Here is a 21,450-nt window from a genome sequence, read left to right on the forward strand (position 1 = left end):
GACGGCTCCCGCCAGTGACCAGAGGGGGAGACAGAGGTCATCTGACAGTGACATAGCAAAAGCTAAAAGGTTAAAGAGGGAAAAGGAACTAAATCTTGTATTTAAGAATCATCAGCTGTTGAAATTACCAGTGACACACTGTAGGGGTGTTAGAAAACATTTATTTGGCGATATATCGCAATAGTTCATTTGGCGATATTTGTATATATTTGCTGTCAGGATGATAGTACCGTAATTTCCGGACTATAGAGCGCACCTTATTATAAGCCGCACCCATTACATTTTTAAAGCATAAAACATTTTGTGCCCACATTGAAACATGTGTTGTAGAGTGAGGATGTGTATGTGCTGAAACCGCCGGGTGTGTAAGAAAGAGGAGGGAGCCCGTGCAGCGGAGGAGGGGAGAGCTCGTGCAGCGCAAGAGGGAGGGCTCTCACTCGCTCCTTCCTCTTAAACACGCAGCACGCTGGCACACACACATACTCATTCTACAAGACCTATATAGTTAAGTTCATTGGTTAGATAGTTAGTAGTTAGTTGTTTCTGTTATTTGTTAATAAAGAATAGTGCGTTGTAATTATTACTTGTACCGGTATTCATTTGCGACGCGGCCAACGGGGAATTTGTGTGAGTGTGTGTGTGTGTGTGGGAGGGGGGGGCAACCCCAACACCCCAACACACACCCTCCATCACAACCTTCCTTTCAGAACATGGATCATTTAGAAAAACCCATAAACAACTTTATCAGGTCTGGCCTCAGACATGACAATATAATACTGTAGATCTTCTACCTGGAAACAGTGTATCCATTGATCTGGAGGAACTTAAGGATATCCTGAGCCTTCTCTTTGTCTTTTGATTTTTCTTTGGCAGTCAAAGTGTCATATGGGACCAGCAGGGGATGGCTTCCTCCACCTGAAGCCCAAAGCAAAGCAGCAATGAGAAACGAGGTTAGCAAAGTCAACCAGAGATAAATCTCTTCAAAGGGCCTGTCCTATGCTATTCTTAAGCCTTTTATAGAAAACATTATCCATGTATATGATAATACATTTGGCACACAAAGGAACACATTTTTTAAAAGTAAATAGTAATTATTTTTCTGAGCTTTTTTTCCACAACTCTGAAGTTAGATGACTTGATCTCTAAGGCACTGGCCTTTGCTCTGTGTGGCTGCCGTCCATTTCATGACGTCAACCTAGAGCCGGCCTTGGCAGGGTTTCTGGATCTTGCCGACAAAAACAAACAACATCCAAACTTTTGCAAAGATGGACATGCGCATTGTGCATACAAGAGGAAAGTTTTTTTTTTGCCAAACACCGCTAACTCTGTGAAGAAAGTGGTTGTTTGTGTTAGTATGGAGGGGTGCTGACAGCACAGACTCTTCCTGGAAGGGGCTGTTCTCAGTTGTCTAAGTCAGCTTGTAAGAACCTGATGGTTTTCATGGGTTGGGAGGGGCTGGTGCTCAGAGTGCAGGTTTTTGGAGGAATACCCAGAAATGTCTGAACTGATCGAAATACCGCTTTGGGGTTTATTTTCGTGAGAAATAAACATTATTAAACACTTAAATGCTCAAAAATTGATTTTTTTATGTTAAAGTTCTGTGGTGGAAGGAAACATCCAAATGTCTTTTCTCAGTCAGCATATTTGTCAAAATTCATTAATAGAAACCCAACTGAGCAACATTAGGTTAGAATTCAGGTTGATTGAAAAAAGGAAAACTAATTCGGGTAACGCTTTTTTTCTTTGTGAAAGTTGAAGAAACCTAAAGACTTTTTTCAAGTCTTACCTTTGGCTTCCAGCTCCATTTTCTTCTTCCTGGCCCAAATGTTGTGGTAATTCTCTGCCAGCAGCTCTGCCATGGACTTAAGAAGCAGAGTTTCCATGAGATGTTGCCACAGTTCCTGCTGTATTTCAGTGTTCTGCAGCAGCCCACCATTTCCCTGAGATCCAAAGCCCCTCTGTTTTCATATTTTAATGTGTGTGGAATAAGAGAAAGGGTCAGAATGTGCACCTGCATCTCTGTGGACAGGGTAACGTTGCTCATATCGATGGGTCTTGGAGTGAAAGCTGGAGCTCCTTCGAAAGAAAACTGGAATAACAGATACATAAAGACACAACTGTACGTTCTGTCGGATCTTTCAAACAAAACCTGTCACCTGGTTTGAGTACTTGAGCTCATGTCTACCTGGCTGCTTTGAGATATACGCCTTGATTTGTTATGGAGACTGGAAGGGTCTCCTTCCCGACTCCGATCGATGCACCAGCCCCACGACAACATGGTCTTTAGAGACTCTCTGACTGAACAGCAGTACATGTCTCTGTCCTGCAATAACATTAATGGTATTTGTTTATTTAGTGCAATGACTGAGACCAATCTGGGGCCAAAAGAAACACAAAACAAAAACAACCTCTACAACATCACCAACAGGACACGCAGGACAGATGGAAAAAAATTACAACCTGTAGATCTGGATTTCATGAGGACCATTTGGTGCACCAACCTTTTCAATGAGGCTCTTGTAAGGCTTCAGAAGAGGATGGCTTTTGCTGCTTTCACACATGGTTTCTCCGTGTGACCATCCACTGGAAATCTAAACAAACAAACAAACAAAAGAAATACTTGCAAATGCTATCAATACAGAAGGCGGTTTTAAAATAATTTGATTTATGACAAGTACAGTGAATACCTTAAAATATCTATATATAAATATCAAATATTTTTTTCCCAAAACAACCAAAGATGTTAATGTTTGTAACAAAGTCATTCTTTTACACTGATGTCAGTGTTAGAATATTTGACAAAGTATTTTATGTTTATTTATTTTTTATTAATATAAAGTTTGGTGTGTTTCTGCCAGAGGTTTGTGTGAACAAGTATAGCAGGCTCCAACGAGCCAAAAAGCAGAAATACTGAAGATGGCTAAGTACATTTAGTGTCTAATTCCTGTCATTCTTTAGTCAGGTAAGGATTTTGCAGAATTTTCCAGACGTCATAAATAAATTTGCCGACAAGATGAGGCTTCTTATGACAGAAATTAGTGAGTTTAGGGTAGAAATGGGACAGTGTATGTCTTAAAGACATTGTTTCCTTAAAGGAATCATGAATACGGTTGAAGAAGCTATGCAAAGAATGGCTGAATGGAGGAGATTAGCTATCGAATTACATAAATGCCAAAAATTGAAAGGGCGTAAAGACAACTAAGCGGGCGTATTTAGAAACTGAGTAAGTGAACCTTAAAACTGTGATGGCGCAATTCTAACCAAGCGACCCCGTATTTTACAACTGAACGGCTGAAATCCTAACTGAGCAGTGATCCTGCTCGGTCAGTTCTCTTTTGCGCCCTCACCTGGATTTACGCTCAGTATTAAGGGGGCGTTTTTGTCACTTGGGGGCAGGAACCTTTCTGGTTGATCTGATTGGCTGAAATTTGCATGCCAAGCAGCGGGGCGGGACTTTCATTTTGGGGCTTTAATAGAAATCGAACAGCGGCTGTAACGTGGATTAAAAGCATTAAAACGTTAACAAATGCAGTGAATTTCACATGAGAAAAACTTAGAGCACAAAAAAACCCGCTGCACTTTCTAACCTTAGTTTTGGGTCGTTGGTTAATGTTTTAATCCACGTTGCATCCGCGTTTTTTTTTCTATGATTGCCTCTAACAGGGGGGGACAAACAAGTTTGACACAAAGAGCCGACATCTCTAACTCTGATAGTCAAAGAGCCACACCACACACTGACCTGCCAGACAGACACACAATTAAAGCCATATTATTTCTCATAACCCCCTCCTCTCCTTACAACAGCACTGGATTAAACGGGGCCGTTTCAGTTTTGAGTGTTTTTTCTGTATTTAACGTAAACACACATACCGGTGAAACGTGCATGCTGGTGTGTGTTTAAAAAAGGCAGCGAGCGCAAAACTGAGTTGGTTGTGATTTATTTTTTCAGTCATCAGTCAGCATTTCTAATCCATCAAAGTCCTCATCTTCTGTATCTGGAACAGCTGGACTACATCTCTATCAGACACGCCGGCTTCCCTTTCCTCATCATCAGACACCGTCTCTTTGCTATGCAGCTCCAAAGAACAGTGACAGCAGACGCCTCAGGCCAAGTTTAAGTCCTGCAGTCCCAAAGTGTGGTGTAACTCGCCAGCGCTGCGTCCCGGTAAGAGGGCAGGATGGCTCTTTTCACGGTCATCTGCTAGAAGTAGCAGCGCTGAGCCTCGAGTCGATCTTCCAACACAGGCCTTTCCTTTTTCGCAGAAACTCAGCTGCTGCTGCTGCGTCTTCTTGTCTTGTCGGAGTTGGTTTGCCAGCGTCCTCACTTGTGAACCATGGATTCATTATTTTAAATTCTCTGGCAGCTGTTCGATAAAATCTCCACAGATTCAGACATCCTGCTTCAATAACTCTTCTGATAAACGTTCAAATGTGTCAGCAAGTATCTCAATTATCATGCCAAGGGACCGTCAACAAAGTGCAACCTCTGTGAACTGTGAAACACCACTGTGTAAAAATCAATAATCTTACAAAAAAATCATAAAATGATCATAAAGCATATTATGTTACAATACATATTTTGTAGTAAAGTCCATCTTCATTTTATCTTGTTGCGTATATTTTTTCAAATTTTAATAGATATGAATCATGACTTAAGTTATCATTAACTTGACATGACCTTATTGTCATACTAAAATAAAGATTGTCAATAGTTCACTTTGTTTATTTATAGGAATTTTTCATATTTACAAATGGATCAGATTTGGTCAAAAATCCTCAATAGCTCTGAAGATGCCAAATTTTTTTTTTTTGCATAATCTTTATTTTAGTAGGAAAATAAAATATAATAAAATAAAATAAGGTCATGATTAGTCAGTACAGGAAGTTTTGTGTCAGTAACTACAGCATCTTCAAAACCATTGAGCATTTTTGACCATATCTGGTCAATATTTAAATATGAAAAATTCCTAACAATAAACAACGTGAATTATGACATAATCTTTGTTGCAGTAGGACAATAAGGTCATGATTAGTCAATACAGGAGGTTTGGTGACAGAAGCTTTCATTTAAGACACTTTTCAGTATCTTCAGAGCTATTGAGTATTTATGTTATGATTCATATCTCTATTAAATTTTAAAAACTATAAGCAATAAAATGGAGGTTGACTTTCTAACAAATTTAGTATAATAAATAATAATGTAGCATGACTATGCTGACGAGTCTTCATTACCAGTTCATATAAATATAGACATTTATTCGCTTTTTAAAAGTTCACTGATTTTTACAGAATGCTGTTTCACAGAGGTTGCACTTTTTTGAATCAGAATCAGAATCAGAATCAGAATAGGTTTTATTGCCAGGTTCAGTAGAGTGCACTTTACAAAACGAGGAATTTGTCTTGGTGTATGGTACAATTAAAATAAGTTAAAAAGGTGGGAGCACAGGTGGGCTGGGATGGTCTGTAAGTAGCAGCGATAGTCCTTTGGTGGGGGGGGGGGGGGTCAGCTGGGGGGAGTTGGGGTACTGTTCAACAGGCCTACTGCAGTGGGGAAGAAGCTGTTCTTGTGGCGCGAGGTCCTGGTCCTGATGGACCGGAGCCTCTTGCCAGAGGGGAGGGGCCGAAAGAGTTCATGTCCTGGGTGAGAGGGGTCGGCTACAATCCTGGCTGCCCGTCTCCGGGTCCTGGAGATGTGCAGCTCCTGGAGAGACGGGAGGTGGCAGCCGATCACCTTTTCTGCTGAGTGGATGACACGCTTCAGCTTGGCCTTGTCTCTGGCTGTGGCCGCAGCGAACCACACTGTGATGGAAGACGTGAGGGTGGATTCAATGATGGCAGTGTAGAAGTTTACCAGCATCTTTACAGGGAGGTGATGGAGCTGATGTTCTGCTCCCACTTGAGGTCCTGGCTTATGATGGTTCCCAGGAAGCGGAAGGACTCCACAGAGGTCACCGGGGAGTCACAGAGGATGACAGGGGGGAGGGGGGCTGGGGCCTTTCTGAAGTCCACTGTCATCTCCACTGTGTTTAGAGCATTGAGCTCCAGGTTGTTGGCGCTGCACCATGACACCAGCCTGGTTATCTCACTCCTGTAGGCCGACTCATCTCCGTCAGAGATGAGGCCGATGAGTGTGGTGTCGTCAGCAAACTTCAGGAGTTTGACAGACTGGTGACCAGCAGTGCAGCTGTTTGTGTACAGGGAGAATAACAGTGGTGAAAGGACACCAGTACCGGTGCTTGTGGTCCGAGTATCTGAGACGAGTTTCCCCAGCCTCACATACTGCTGTCTGTCCGTCAAGAAGTCTGTGATCCACCTGCAGGTGGAGTCAGGCACATTCAGCTGGGAGAGTTTGTCATGGAGCAGGGATGGAACTATTGTGTTGAACGCGGAGCTGAAGTCTACAAACAGGATCCTGGCGTAGGATCCTGGAGAGTCCAGATGCTGGAGGATGAAGTTGAGGGCCATGTTTACAGCATCGTCTACCGATCTGTTGGCTCTGTAGGCAAATTGCAGGGGGTCCAGTAAAGCGCACCAAAACACCGAGGCAGCTGTCCGTGGCGCCATCTCTCTGTATTGACGCTCCCTTGGCAGCCGGCTCGCTGCTCTGTTTGCATTCACAGCTTGAAACGAACATTTCTGATTAAAAGGCAATAAAAACGAACTTTTTTCTTTAAAAATGCTTTTGTAGTTCACTCTCTGTGTTAATACAAAATGAGTAAGATACTTGCTGACACATTTGAACGTTTATCAGAAGAGATATTGAAGCAGGAAGTCCGAATCTGTGAAGATCTAATTTAACCGAACTGCAGCTGGTCTATTCCCGTGTTCCTCCGCGTAGCTGATAGCTGCAGTTTAAACTATGCCTCATATACGTTTCTCTTTGCATTTCCAGGGTTTCCAAACGAAGTTGTTCTGCATTATTCACATATCTGCTCCTTTGTATTATGGGGGGGGGGGGGGGGGGGGTCTTCTTTCACGGCCTTATGGTTGTGAAAGAATATAGAAAATATGATAAAAGGCAGAGAGCCGGACGCAGTTCAAGAGCCGCCTGTTAACCCCCTCCCCCGCACTGAAAAATGAAGGTCCCGCCCCTCTGCCTCGCCGATAGGCCATGCAAATTTCAGACAATCAGATCAACCAGGAAGGTTCCTGCCCCAAAAGTGACAAAAACGCCCCCTTAACACTGAGCGTAAATCCACATGAGCGCGCAAAAAGGAATTGACCGCGCAAGATCACTTCTCAGTTAGAATTGCGCCTGCGCGGTTTTAAGGTTCACTCACTCAGTTCCTAAATACGCCTGCTTAGTTGTCTTTACGCCCTTTCAGTTTATGGCAGATTTGTAATTCCATATTAGCACAGATGTTAAAGAAAACTTGCACCACTCACTTAAGCTACAAGAGGATCTACAATCATGTCTGACTTAGAGGCTCGCTCATGCAGGAAAAACATCTAAATTTATGGAGTCCCTGCAGTAGCACAAGTGAACAACATTCAAGAGTTTATAGAAAACTCAGAAGTCAGAACTGTCACTTAATCAAGTTTTCCCTCAGTAATCCGTGATGTCACCACTCTCATCTGCTTTCTGGAATACAAAACAAAGGAGAAGGTGCAACGCTTGGAAGGGAAAAAAGGAACTTGGAGAACGGCGATTGTTCTTCCACCAGGATTATCCAAGTGATATATTCTTGCAAATTGTAATTTAGTTGTAGTTCATGTTTAGAACAATAGCTAAAAAAAGTGAAGTTGTGAATAATGTGAATAATCTATTATGTTTATAAATGAGGATAATTGATCGATTTCAAGCATTGCAGTCAAAGCAATAAGGAATTCACAGAGATTTATCAAAATCATTACAGAAATTATGAAATATTCAAAATGTACTTTGTATTTCATCAAAGTTGTTATGCTTTTATGTTCATTTGAGCTCGTATTGTGATTCTTCTTGCAGTTACATACCCTGAAGAAGTCCTGCACCGTTACCAAATTCTGCTGAACGGACAAAAAGCACTACCCCGACATGTCGCCAGTGTAATATAGACAAAAATACAATAGATTTGAAGAAAAAATAAATAATATGAAAAAAAAATCTGTTCTTTGGAATGCTGCTTTTTACTCTTTTCTCAAGAACCTAAAACAAATGTCACTGTGATGACACTTTGTATGCTGCAGAAGTGTATCATATTAAAGATTATTGTTTTCACTGCTGTTTTGTTTCTCTTTAATTTGTCACATGTTACAAGAAGTAATCAGGCCAGAATATGTTTTTACAATGCAGTTACTTCACCCTTACCAACAAGTTAGCATTGTCTTCTTTGATAAGGTCAGAAGACCACGTGTGTATGTACACTGTACGAGAAGGTAATACGTGAACATACCCAGCATTTAGTAGTGAAAGTACCATATAATAGAGTGGAAATAGGGGCTGACTTTCTTTTACAGTCCAGTTTCATTGTATTTAAGGGGTAAGTACCGAGTAATATTCAAGTGAACATACCCAGTATTTAGTACTGAAATTACCATGTAGTTTAATGGAAATATGGCTGATTTTTTTTTACAGTCCAGTTTCATTGTTCTTAAGGAGTAGTTTCTGTGGTAAATTCATGGTAAATACCATGAAACATACAACGAGTGCACACCTAAAGGTCAAGGTACCGGTACTTTATTTGTACTTACCTTGTTCTTACATGTGGTATGTTCCACAAAAAACACCTTTGCGCAATATGTAAATACCCAATAAGTTTATTATAAATATCCAGTATGCACCACATAGGTATGAACCAAATAGTACCACACAAATACACAGTAAGTACCATGTAAGTACAGAGTAGAAGTAAAGAAGTACCATGTAATTCATTCATTCATCTTCTTAACCGTTTTTTCCCTTTCGGGGTCACGGGGTTGCTGGAGCCTATCCCGGCCACTTGGGCGTAGGCAAGGGATACCCTGTTGCAGGGTGGAATATCCTCAATCACACATCCATTCACTCTCACACTCACACCTATGGAAAATTTAGAGTTGCCAATTAACCTATATGTAGCATGTTTTTGGATGGTGGGAGGAAGCCGGAGAAAACCCACGCATGCACGGGGAGAACATGCAAACTCCACACAGAAAGGTCCCCCATTGATGTTGTGTTTTTTTTTTTTTTTTTTTTTTTTTTTTCATGTCCCCCAGCCGGGACTTGAACCGGGGGCCTTCTTGCTGTGAGGCAAGAGCGCTAACCACTGCGCCACCGTGCAGCCCTTACACAATAAGTACTATGTAAATACCACTTACGTACACTATAAGTACTGTACTGTAAAAGAAAGCGTTACCAAAAATACTTCCAGGAGAAGCTGCAAGGATTCAAACGCAGAGGAACCACCACCTAAAGAAATCCTATCTCAGGTGAACATACACGAAGGACTTGGAAGTCAATTTTGCAATATCATATTCGCAAGAAGACTAAAACTAATTATCCCAGAATTAATAGACACAGATTAAACAGGAGTCATTCAAAACAGACAAATGTTTGACAATGTAAGACGAGCACTCCATGTTATCGATGAAATGAGAAGTCATAAATCAAAAGCAGTTAGCCTTGATACAAAAATAGCATTTCATTCAGTCTGCTGGAATTACCTTTGCTTAGTCTTAAGCAAATTTAGCTTACATAACCAAAGTGTAATCTGTTTTAAAATATCTTGATAATTATTTCTTGGCCAGAATAAAAATCGACAGAGATCTATCTAATACAATAAAACTAGAGAGAGAACGCAGACAGGGATGCTCCCTCAGCCAAACTGTCTTTGCACTCTTCATTGAGCCTTTAGCACAGGCTATTAGAGAACAGAAAAACATTGTAGGTATCACTACTGGCAACCCAGTCTAATTCCAAAATCAATACCTTGCAGTTTTACAACAACAGGCTTTAAATTGTAGGATGGCTACGTTTCATTTTCTCTCTCTCTTTTTTTTTTTTTTTAAACTTGTCCTGTCCAACAGATGACAGCTAAATGGCTTTTGTGTTGGACATATTTTATTTTTACAACAGGGATTATGAATCTTCTGACACACCAGAGGTATATTTGGATAAACCCCTTTTGAATAAACAGTGTTTTGTTGGACCAGATAGAGAAGGGAGGGAGGGAAGAAGAGAGAGGGATGTAAGAGAGGGGGGATAGGTGGGTGATTATAGAAAGCGGGGGGGGGGGTAGAACCATGAAGCAGCATATAGCAACAAGTTGCTGGAAGTTTAGACTCATTACGGTCAGGTTTAGATGTACCAGTAATAAAAATCTAGAAGATGCTGGGCCTGTCCACACACACACTCAAATGTTACAATCATACCTGTTGGCACGAAAAATGTTCACATACAAACATGTCAGTATGTACACAATACAACTAATGTTCACGCAACATTTTTAAGATGCATTGTAATCTATTTGCAAGAAAGTGTAAAGGATTTGCAAAATATAATTCGTTTGCATTAATGATGGGAACTTTACCATAAAAACACATGTTCTTCTCAGGGATTATTCTTAGAATTTAAACCTCACTTAATTACAAAACCAGTTTAAAAGGCTCATCTGCCTGTCACCCAAATGTCATCTTTTTATTATTATTATTATTATTATTATTAGTAATAGTAGTAGTAGTAGTAGAAATATATCAAAATGTGTTTCTTACCTCAATTGGTTAATGTTGAAAAAATTGTTTGAAAATACGTTAAAAACGTATCCAGGGTTATACGGCACTCATCAATGAAAAAAAAAGATTACAAACGCAATCTTATTTTACGGGATTTTCCACAGAAAAAAGCTAAACTCACTTATCATTACTTTTCCCCTCTCGAATTAATGTGGGTCACAGAGACACGGATGTAGCGTCGTAAAGCGGCTTTTGCGGCAGGAGGGAGTGCGTACCGGGACGTGAACGAAGCCAGACATGGAGACGTGATTGCCGATGCTTTTGTAGCGCTTTTTAAAATAAATAAACTGATCTGTAAACATCCTCTGTGTTTACACATGCATTGTCATGAGATAAACACAGACAGGAATGTGAAGGCATCTGCTGTAAATCCAAGTATAGCTAACATTTGTGTTTATGAATGACTTATCATGTGAATTAGTATTTCTTGGGAACAAATGAGTTATTTTGTGGGAACTAATTAATTATTTCGTGGTAACAAATTTGTTTTTTTTTACCCATGTCAGGTCACAGGCTCCGTTCAAAGGTCACACTTTTGAATTCAAAAATTCAAAAATTGAACACAAAATGTTCTGTTTAAAAAAAAATTGCAAAGCTGCAAATAAATACATTTAATGTTTGATTTCAAAATCTTTTTCTTTGCCCTTTGAAATACATTTTTACGATTGCGACACAAATGTTTTCAGTTGTATCTCATCTCGCTTTGTCCTTATCTATGATGTTGCGTTCATAACAGCCAATCACAGACAAGAGGGTTTATGCTAATTGGTCTAAATTCTATCCAATCAAGTGTCTCTGCCTCGCACTGATGGTGCTCGGAGGCAGACAGACACGTACTTTGTATCGGTTCTGTTCAATCAGCATTCTGCAGTCTTCAACCATTCTGGCCAATTTCTCTCATAGTAGAACCCAGAAGGAGCAGCAAAGCCAAAACAAGCAAACAACAGGGTTCTGTATTTATTTGTTAGTGTAGAGACAGGCCTGCTTATAATGTTCGCAGTAAAAAAATAAAAATAAAAATAACAGCTCAGCTCCGTCTCTCCTTCTTAGAATTACGGTACATTATGTTACGATTATAATTTGTGTCTTTTTCATGAACAAAATGTTGAAATATTGTTACTATAATAACTTCTTTTTCACTTTTGGTATTAACAACAACAAAATTAATGGGATGAAAACTCTCTTATAGTGTTTCTTTCAGTGGAGATCAAGGCTACCCAACCCTTGGTCCAGGAAATCTACAACCCTGCCTGTTTTTCAGCTGACCTGCTTGCTGCTGATTACCTGTATCAGGTGTAATCACAGTGTAGAAACACCTGAATCAGCTAATCAGAAACAAGGAGCAGCAGAATGTCTTCAATGATGTCTGAGGACATGCTAAACACTTCATTTTAAGAGAGACTGATATGAGGATGAAGAGAGCAGCTATCATCTTACCTTCTCTGTGCACCACTTTTCATGGTTGTGTTCTGCATATCTACTGATGAAATAGTCCAGTTTTTCAGGGATGGTCACACTGATGAAGAGAAAGGCAAACCCATTCACATACAACCTGATGACTCCAGCAGACGAATAGTCAGTCTGCAAACACTTTCAGAACTGAACTAATTATCAGGATCTTAAGATAAGCTTTTAGTTTGGACATTAGTGTATTGGGAGAAAGTAAAATTGCAGAGCCCTGCATACTTGGAGGTATCTGCAGGCTGCGGTGTGAAGTTTCCTTCTGCATCCATGGATGACTGCTTCTCCATCATGGCCATGTAGTTGGACTCCATGTAGTCCGGAGGAAGAGCTCCAGCCACGGCGCTGAGGCATGGCAGAGCCAGCTTGAAAAGTTCCTGGTCATAGCGCTGTCATGAAAACACAGAGTAGCAGCAACTGCTTTAACATGGACTGAAGCCTCTAGATCTGTTCACTTACAACCTAAAGACACATAGGAGGTGGTTTACTGGCTGACAGGAAGGAAGCATGATGGTAAAAGAGGCTGGCAAACAAACACACTGAGCCAAGGCCTAAAAACTATCCTTCAACACTGAAAGCAAAGTAAGTTTTTAGAGACCTGTTGGTGGCAAAGACAATGACCCTGAATCTTCTTTCCTTTGTTGTTAATTCAAACTAAAGTTTGAAGGACAAAAAAATAATTTTATAGGAGAAAATAAGAGCAGTAAGGGAAATAATCAACCCAACATTCAGGAGTCAAATCTGCCTTTTAGATCTTTTAAAGACCTACTCCAGTGAAAATTGAGTTTTTTGGTGTTTTTAACATTCTTTTTTCTGATGATGGAGGACATATATAGAAGAAAATTAAGCTTATAAGAATGTCTGAGTATTTCTTTATTCAAATCATGATGAATCAGCAAATGAAAAATTAGAAAAACATTGTAGATGCGACATCGAACCTACAATGGAAGGGCCACAAGCTCCCTGATATGCTCCATCCTGATGCATCCACTTGCAGACAAATAGATCCATGTGTGTCTTCTGGCTCAAAACTGTACGACTGGATATTTGCAATTACTGTAAATATTTGAAAGCTACATTTTATATATAAATGGCTTAATGATCACAAACACATAATTAAAAAGTATTTTTCTAAAAGGCAAAGTGGGAATTTGCTGTTCGCATCAGCAAGAAACTGACCCAAATGGCTCTTTTAAAGTGACCATGAAATTTAGAGAGTTACCCACAAGTCTGGTTCTGGAGGATGATGAAAAGCATCAACACTTCCAACTTTGTTCTTCATGAGATATTGACCTTTAAAACAGCAGCTTTGCAAATTACCAAAGTCCATTTGTCTCTTTAAGAAAGTATTGAGAAATACAGAACTTTTTCTACATTGCAGAATAAAAGAAAGAACAAGTTTCTCTTATTTCTTACTTGAGGAAAGAAGCTTTTGTTCATCCTCTCAATGTTTTCTGATAATTATTCAAACAGTCTCACCTTGCAGGACAGGGCATCAAAAATTCCCCAGAAAAGCTTCCTGGAGAGGTGAAGTTCTTCCTCAGACGCTGCTCCATAACTCCCCCAGCCTCCAGCCAGGCAGTAATACTTCCAGCATCGCTCGTAGTGATTGGTCAGCAGCTAAGACGGTCAGAGAACATTGTCAAAATCTATTTGACAATCATTATATTTAATGGAATCAATTTGTCCTGCATGCATAAGTGCAAATACAGTGTGTCAACTTGTGATTTATGAGCAATGTCAAGAAGACAGCATTTATTGAGACTATGATTATTAAGACTGCATTTAATTAATAAATAAATATTTTAAAAACTGTTATATTTCATATTTTTATGTCCTTTAGTTGTTTTCCTTTGCATTTATTGTTGAAACTGCTTGAAATAAACCAAATTAACCAATCAGTTATTGGAAGACATACTGAAGAGAGTGACACCAACTTTAAATATTTCTCTTGTTATTGTATAAGTCTGTTACTGCATTATATAAAGGAAACCTAGTAAGAGTCTCTTAGTTTTGAAGCAGTTTCTTCCCGGAGGTTTAGCTCCAGTGTTTACATTCTTTCGACTACTATAACTCTTCAACCGACAAATTTTTACCAGACTGGGCAGTTTCCAGCTCAAAAGGGCAGCTTTAATTCTGACTTTGTGGGTAAAAATTGCTTCAGTGCTTCACCTGTCCTCTTCCTCACCTGCAATCATGAGATGTAGAGGTCGTTCACACGAAACACGATAGGCGCAGCAGCCAGTTTGAGTGTTAAGTCAATGGTACAGACGCGATCTGACGTCCTGGGACAGGCACGGCGCGTTTAGAGCAAACTGTGATGTTTAGTGCAAACTGTTAAATGTGTGGGGATCTGGCAGCACTCCAAAGTCTCAAAAGGACTATAACGAAGGGAAAGGATCGATTATTTATCGGTTATATTTTTTAAATCCATTAGTATCATTTTTCCTGACTTTTTTTCTTTGAAGATCACATAGACTTATTAAGTTTTTTTTCCATAAATTGTTTTATTTCTTTTATTAAAAGGATTATGAATGAATGAATGAATGAATGAATGACATTTTATTCATGTAGTACTTTACAACTATTTCAGGGTACCAAAGTGCTTTATAATAAAATAAAGACAAAAGAAGTTTAAAATGAGATTTTAAAAAAAGTCACATCAGAGAAGAAAAATGTTACATTGCTCCCACAAGAAAAAGTTTGGGGATCCATTCTCTAGCGTGTTGGAAGATTTGTTGTTTTTCATTCTTTCAATCATTCAAACACCACATGAATGCAGCATTTCTCTAAGTTTGTGTTTAACACAAGGTACATCAAGTCATTGGTGCAATTGGCTCTAAAATTATAACAAAACCAATAGTTTTGAAATAAAAACTCAAAAATGTTCTGTTTTAAAATATGTATTAATTTTAATTAAAATGTTCTTGTCCAGATTCGATGTTATTTCTTTCCCTTATGAGGTCCATGCATCTGCTCTTGGTCCAGCCCTTTTATCAGATTTAGAAGACTTTGTGGTCCAAGAGTCAAAACGTTTGCCCACCCCTGCCCCAGACAAACTGTCACAGAGCCCATTGGGCTGATGTGATCGTGATCACTACACCGGCTCCCGGGAGGTGAACTGATGGCCAGACAGAGAACTGCTCCTGAACTTTATGATAATTTTCTATTTTTATTGAGACAATAATAAAAAAAAGGTCCCCTGATTTTATTCTTGAATTTATTTGTTAACCCTCTCTGGTTAATGCGGGAGGGCAAGCTTTCAAACTGGGTCAGAGAGAGACGGAGAGACCACGGAAGCAGCCATCTTTCAGACACAGTGGGAGTGAAGCTCACCATATTGGGAGAATCTCTGAAAGGTCTCATGAACCCAGACATGGAGACTTGATTACCAATGTTTTTGTAGAACTCTTTAAAATAGATAAACATGATCTCTCACTATCATCTGTGTATTTCATGCATTATAAATGAGATATACACAGCCACCACTCCATGTAGCGATCAGGCTAAAAATATTAGCTGGTAGCACACGCAGCTGGGGCGTCAAGCATATGAACACATTTTTGGACAGGTGGGGAGCAGAGAATACGTCACTCGAATTTGTCGCGTGAAATGTATTCAGTGTGAATGGAGGTTAAAGCTTAGTGATAAAATATGTGTCCACCAACCCTTTCCATGAATGCATTTTATATGTTTGATTTTAATCATTTGTCAATTATTTGTAACTAATCAAAACGGTCAAATGAAGGATAGTGATTGAGCAGCTGTAAAAAGAGGAAAAGGCAAAGAGAAAGCAAGACATTTGTTGCTAATAACTCACATTTTTAAAACACACACGCGCATGCATGTTTTACTGGTATGTTTTAACGTGCCTGCACCCTAAAACCCGATGGGCCCTTTGTATGTGTTAAAAACAGAAAAAGCACCCATAACTGAAACTGCGCCCTGTAATCCAGTGCGCCCTATGGTCCTGAAAATACAGTATTTGGCTTAAACTCTATACTCGTCATGTGTGAAGGAAGAAAAATGCTGTCTATGATCTCAGGAACACTGTCCCCACCGTCAAACATGGAGGTGGAAAATTATGTTTTGGGGGTGTTTCTCTGCCAAGAGCACAGGGCTACTACAACGCATCAGTGGGAGATGGATGGAGGCATGTACTGTGCAGTCCTGAGACAGCTTCCTCCCCTCTGCTAGGAAGCTGAAAATGGGCCGTGGCTGGGTCTTCCAACATGACAATGACCCATAGCATACAGCAAAGGGAACAAGAAATGGCTCAAGAGGAACCATATTAAGATCATGGAGTCAGTCTCCGGACGTCAATCCAATTGAAAATCTATAGAGAGAGCTTAAGGTCTGAGTCGCCAAGCGACAGCCGACCAACCTTAATGATTTAGAGAGGATCTGCAAAGAAGAGTGGGCCAAAATTCCCACTGATATGTAGTTATAACCTTGTGGTTAACTACAACAAACGTTTGACGGCTGTGCTTGCAAACAAAGGCTTTGCCACCAAGTATTAAGTGCTTTTCAATAGTGGGATCAAATACTTATTTTCCTCAGTGAGATACAAATAAATTAATATAAATTATTTAAAGTTATTTTCTGGAATTATGTTTTGATATTCTGTCTCTCCATGTTAGAATAAATCTACCAATATACCCCGCCATCTACCGTTATAAAACCTCGACCTGCCACATGCGGAAGTTCTCCGACGATACAGCTATTGTAGCATACATGAAAGGAGAAGAGGAGAGGGAGTACAGGCGGCTGGTGGAGGACTTTGTGGCCTGGTGCGGGGAGAATCAACTGCAGCTGAACATCCAGAAGACCAAGGAGATGGTTCTGGATTTCAGAAAGAAAGCCCGAACACCTCAGCCTCTGCACATAGAAGGAGGAAGTGTGGAGATGGTACAGACTTACAAGTACCTGGGGGTTGTGTTGGACCACAAGCTGGACTGGACTACCAACACGGATCAGCTTTACAAAAAGACCCAGTCCAGGCTGTACTTTCTCCGAAGGTTGTGCTCCTTTAAGATCAGCACAAAACTGCTCCACATGTTTTATCAATCAGTGGTGGAGGGTGCTCTCCTTTATGCTGCTGTGTGCTGGTGCAATACCAGCAAGAAGAACATCTCCAGGCTCAACAAGATCATCAAGAGCGCGAATTCTGTGGTGGGACTGAAGCTGGATCTGGTGGAGGAGGTGTCAGAGCAGAAAACTCTGAACAGGTTCAGGGCTATCATGAGGATCATCCCCTACATGAGGCCTACACCAGCATGAGGAGCACATTCAGCAACAGACTGCTGTCCCAGCACTGCTTCACAGAAAGACTGAAGAAATCTTTTGTTCAGGCAATACAATTCTCTGGCAGGGCATCTTAAAAGTAATGTCTTGTCATCTTTATTCATTTATTTATTTAATTTTTTTTTTAATCCACTGATTTTAAATTATTAATATTTTTATTTTATTTTTTATCTGTTAATCATTTTTAAATTTCCTCAGGGATTATTAAAGACCTATTCTATTAAAAGTATAGAATGATTGTGTCTTTATTAGTGGGAAAATCAACTTAACCAACAAGGGATTAAATAGTTTTTACTCTCACTCTACATCTTCTTGAAGAGCCATTAATGTTGAAGTTACCTTTCCCCAGCATTTTGTAGCATTTCACAATCTACTGTATGTCCAATAGCAAGTTGAAAGCGCCATCCACTGAACTGATAAAAACTTGTCCTGCTTTACGGCAAGTTAAATTCCCACCGTTGATAGTGTAAGATTAACTTCTGCCAAAATTTAAATTCAAATATCAGGTTAAGCTATTTTTTATTAATGTTTTTTTTTTTCATCCAAAATATAAAAAATTTAAGACATTTCCAAATATTTAAAGAAGATGTAATTTTTCACAAACTTTTAGAAATTGCATTTTTATTTTTCAAAACTTTTCCAGGTTTTTCATGACCCTGTAAGGTGTCGAATGTGACATCTATGGTGGTAAAGGTTTAAAGCAGTGTTGTCAAACACCAGGCCTCGAGGGCCAACATCCTGTTGGTTTATGTAAAAACCCAGTCCTACCTGCTGCTGATTACCTGGAACAGGTATGTTCTGCCAATAATAAGCTTCAGTGGCAGGTTAATTGGATGACATTTAGGACAACGAGCCTGGAGGCCAGGAGTTTGACGCCCCTGAGTTAAAGTACTAGGAGACTTCTCACCTTCAGAGGCATCTTGGTGTGGTCATTGAGCAGTGGAACGTCAAACACCAGCCTCCTCAGCAGGTGCTGCATCATGGAAGGCCTCAGTTTGCTGCAGGTTGTGAGGACAGCATGACTCAGTGATGACAGAGAACAACATGACACCATGGAGCTCTGGTCCTTGCACTTGTACTGTAGCTTGATGTCTCCACATACAGCCAAGTTTTGCATCTGTAAACAGCTTGCAGAAAACTTAACATTCTTTTAGGACGGCAACACACTTTTGACAACAACATGACTCCATGCAGAAATGACAACACTGGTCCACAGCTGGGCTGGAGTCATTTTCTGACCTATAGACGACAGGCAGCTGGTCCACATCCCTGACTTTATTTTAAACTTATGTAGATCTCCAAAATTTATGATGACTTTCTAACTTAAGTCAGCATTTCAGTCTGTTCAGAAACGAGTTCAGAAAATGGATGGATGGATGTTTTAATAAATGTTTAATAAAGTCAGAATCAGAAGAAAACAGCAGTGCATTCAGGAATACTAAAGCAGTTAAGTCACATCTCAAATCGCGCAGCCCCGCTCCTGAGCAGCACAGTTGGTGTGTCAGTGGCCTGCACTCACCCACACACCGCCAGCAGACACTCCTCGATGGAGTCTCTCTGAGCTTTGGTCAAGCAGCCACCTTTGGACAGACGATACACCGTATGGAGGAGGGAGTCAATAAGGGAGGCAAAGGGCTCGGTGCCAGCAAACAGAGAAGCACACTTGGTTAGAAGAGGCAGCACTGCAGTGCACAGGTACCGGTTGAGGGCAAGTGCCATGTCAGTGGCGCTGAGAGCAACCTGAGGAAGACGAGAAATAAAAACGAAGGAGTAAGAATCTTTACACACCGGATCATTTTGGAATGAGTTGGACATTGTTCCATATTTTTTCATGAATAAAGCACAGCAGGCAGTTTAATGTTATAGCAGCTCAAAATGAAGCTTTTTCTGGTGCTTACAGGTTTGTGTAGAGGAGACGGAGGTCTGCTGCTAAGGTAAATAGGATTTCATGAAAATAATCATCTAAGACTATGAGGTTATTTTCCATTCCTAAAGCCTCATATATTAAACTGTGTTTGAGTGAAAGATTATTTTTTAATGTGAAATATATCCTGACTACCAGAAAGAAAGAAAAAAACATGTATTTTTTAAATCAGCCAAAACAACAGTCCCCAGAGCCCCACCTCTTCACCTTTGGTATTCTTAAAAAGTCCCAAATGTCCTCTGTGGATACCAAAATGACTTAAAGGGCCTACATCATGCTTTTCTTAAGCCCTCAGAGTAAATTGTATCCATATATTCATTCATTCATCTTCTTAGCTGTTTTGTCCCTTTCGGGGTCAAGGGGCTGCCGGAGCCTATCCTGGCCTGTTATGAAAAGGTTGATTCATCTGACTGGCTGTGATCTCTCCTCCCCTCACCTGAAGTCTCCTGTGAGAGTCAGAGCTGATTTGTATTCTCATTAAGCTCCTATATAAGGTGTGGCTTTTCTGTATTCTGTGTTTGAGCATCTTTGAAGCTTTTCTAGTATTTGGTTTGTTTTGTTCATGGCATTAAAACATCTACTGATTTGAGGATCTGTGATGTGTCCTTTCTGTTCCTGGGTTTCATCCTTTGCCAATCCATCACATTATGCTTCAACCATGTCAAACCCAGCAGGAGGGTCACAATCTGAAGTACTGCCTGCCACTGAGGAGAGGACTGACTTTGCCTGTGATATGGGTGGCTGCATTGCCAGCAGGCTTAGAATTGTCCTCTACAGAGAACGAATTTGCATTGCTGGTAGTCAGGAGGATATATATTCTTAATCTGAGCTAATCTATGAATTTAATTCAAATGCGGACAAATCTGTTTACCATACAGTTCAGTGTACATTTGGTTCAAGAGAAAACATAAAATCCACACACTTACAGTGTCCAGTGAGGCAGCAGCTCTTAAATCAGGCAAGAACCCAACTTCAAGGAGGTGCATGAGAAAATTCTGGTCTTCTATGCCATAAACACGATCTAGAAACAGGACCATGGCAGCTTTGTGGTCTGGACAGAAACCTGCCGACATGTCTGGCTCCACAACCACCCCATCTGTGCAGAAACACAAACACACAAAATATGACAGTCAGGAAGACGCAAGAGGCATAGCAGCTGCATTTCACAACTCTTTTTACTCCAAAAAAGCGTAAATATTGCAAAAAAGCAATCCCTAATCATGCCCCCGAAAACCTCTCCATGACGGAGGAATGTGAGGATATCAAGAAGTTGCTTGATTTTGTGCTGGAGGAAGTTATAGCCAGGAAAAATGTGGTAGAGGAGGTGAGACAGGTGTGGGCTCTGAATGATCAGGATGTCAACTGGATTGAGATAATCGAAAAACGAATGGTTGACCAGGAGCAGAACTCCAGGATTAACGACGTGATTATCACTGCATTGAAAATCAAACCCTGGTCATACGCGCACGCAGTGACCGCCAGGAATGGTGAAGAATCCATCGAGCAGGAGACGAGCTCTGTGGAGAAACAGTTGGAAGAATTCCTAAAGTCCAAAGGAATTTCTCTGGACAGAAACAATGTTGAGATCTACCGACCGCTCCCAAGGAGAAGAGAGACCGACAAACCAGCGATCCTCTTAAAGTTTGTTAATGATAAACAGTGGCAGCTTTGTTGAAGCAAGTAAGAAATCTGAATCTCAGTGATATTGATAACAACCCTCAAGATGACAGACGCTGATCAATTACTTTCCACTGTTAATCTTTCTTTCTCTTTCGGCTTTTCCCATCAGGGGTCGCCACAGCGAATCATCCTTTTCCACCTCACTCTATCATGGACATCTTCTACCCTAACATTAGCCAACTTCATGTCCTCTGTTAAGACATCCATGTATCTCCTCTTTGGCCGTCCTCTTGCCCTCCTGCCAGGCAGCTCCATCTCCAACATCCTTCTACCAATATATCCACTATCCCTCCTCTGAACATGTCCAAACCATCTCAGTCTGGCTTCTCTGACTTTGTCGCTAACACAGGCAACATGAGCCGTCCCTCTGATGTACTCGTTCCTTATCCTGT

General features: G+C 40.4%; 1 protein-coding gene across 2 annotated transcripts in view; it reads right to left on the reverse strand.

The window, feature by feature from the left end:
• LOC101172231 (ryanodine receptor 2) overlaps positions 1-21,450 on the reverse strand; it is a 310,508-nt gene that overhangs the window by 152,693 nt on the left and 136,365 nt on the right. For both annotated transcript variants that reach the window (XM_023949560.1, XM_023949561.1), the window contains exons 52-62: positions 20,305-20,474; positions 18,974-19,194; positions 18,362-18,452; positions 13,630-13,770; positions 12,376-12,539; positions 12,127-12,205; positions 2,502-2,591; positions 2,186-2,323; positions 2,012-2,089; positions 1,787-1,862; positions 792-915 (exon numbers count right to left, since the gene is read on the reverse strand). In XM_023949560.1, coding sequence (XP_023805328.1) covers positions 792-915; positions 1,787-1,862; positions 2,012-2,089; positions 2,186-2,323; positions 2,502-2,591; positions 12,127-12,205; positions 12,376-12,539; positions 13,630-13,770; positions 18,362-18,452; positions 18,974-19,194; positions 20,305-20,474 — 1,372 coding nt within the window. The remainder of the gene's footprint in view (positions 1-791; positions 916-1,786; positions 1,863-2,011; positions 2,090-2,185; positions 2,324-2,501; positions 2,592-12,126; positions 12,206-12,375; positions 12,540-13,629; positions 13,771-18,361; positions 18,453-18,973; positions 19,195-20,304; positions 20,475-21,450) is intronic.

This window comes from Oryzias latipes, chromosome 19 (assembly GCF_002234675.1).
Source record: "Oryzias latipes chromosome 19, ASM223467v1".
NCBI lineage: Eukaryota > Metazoa > Chordata > Actinopteri > Beloniformes > Adrianichthyidae > Oryzias > Oryzias latipes.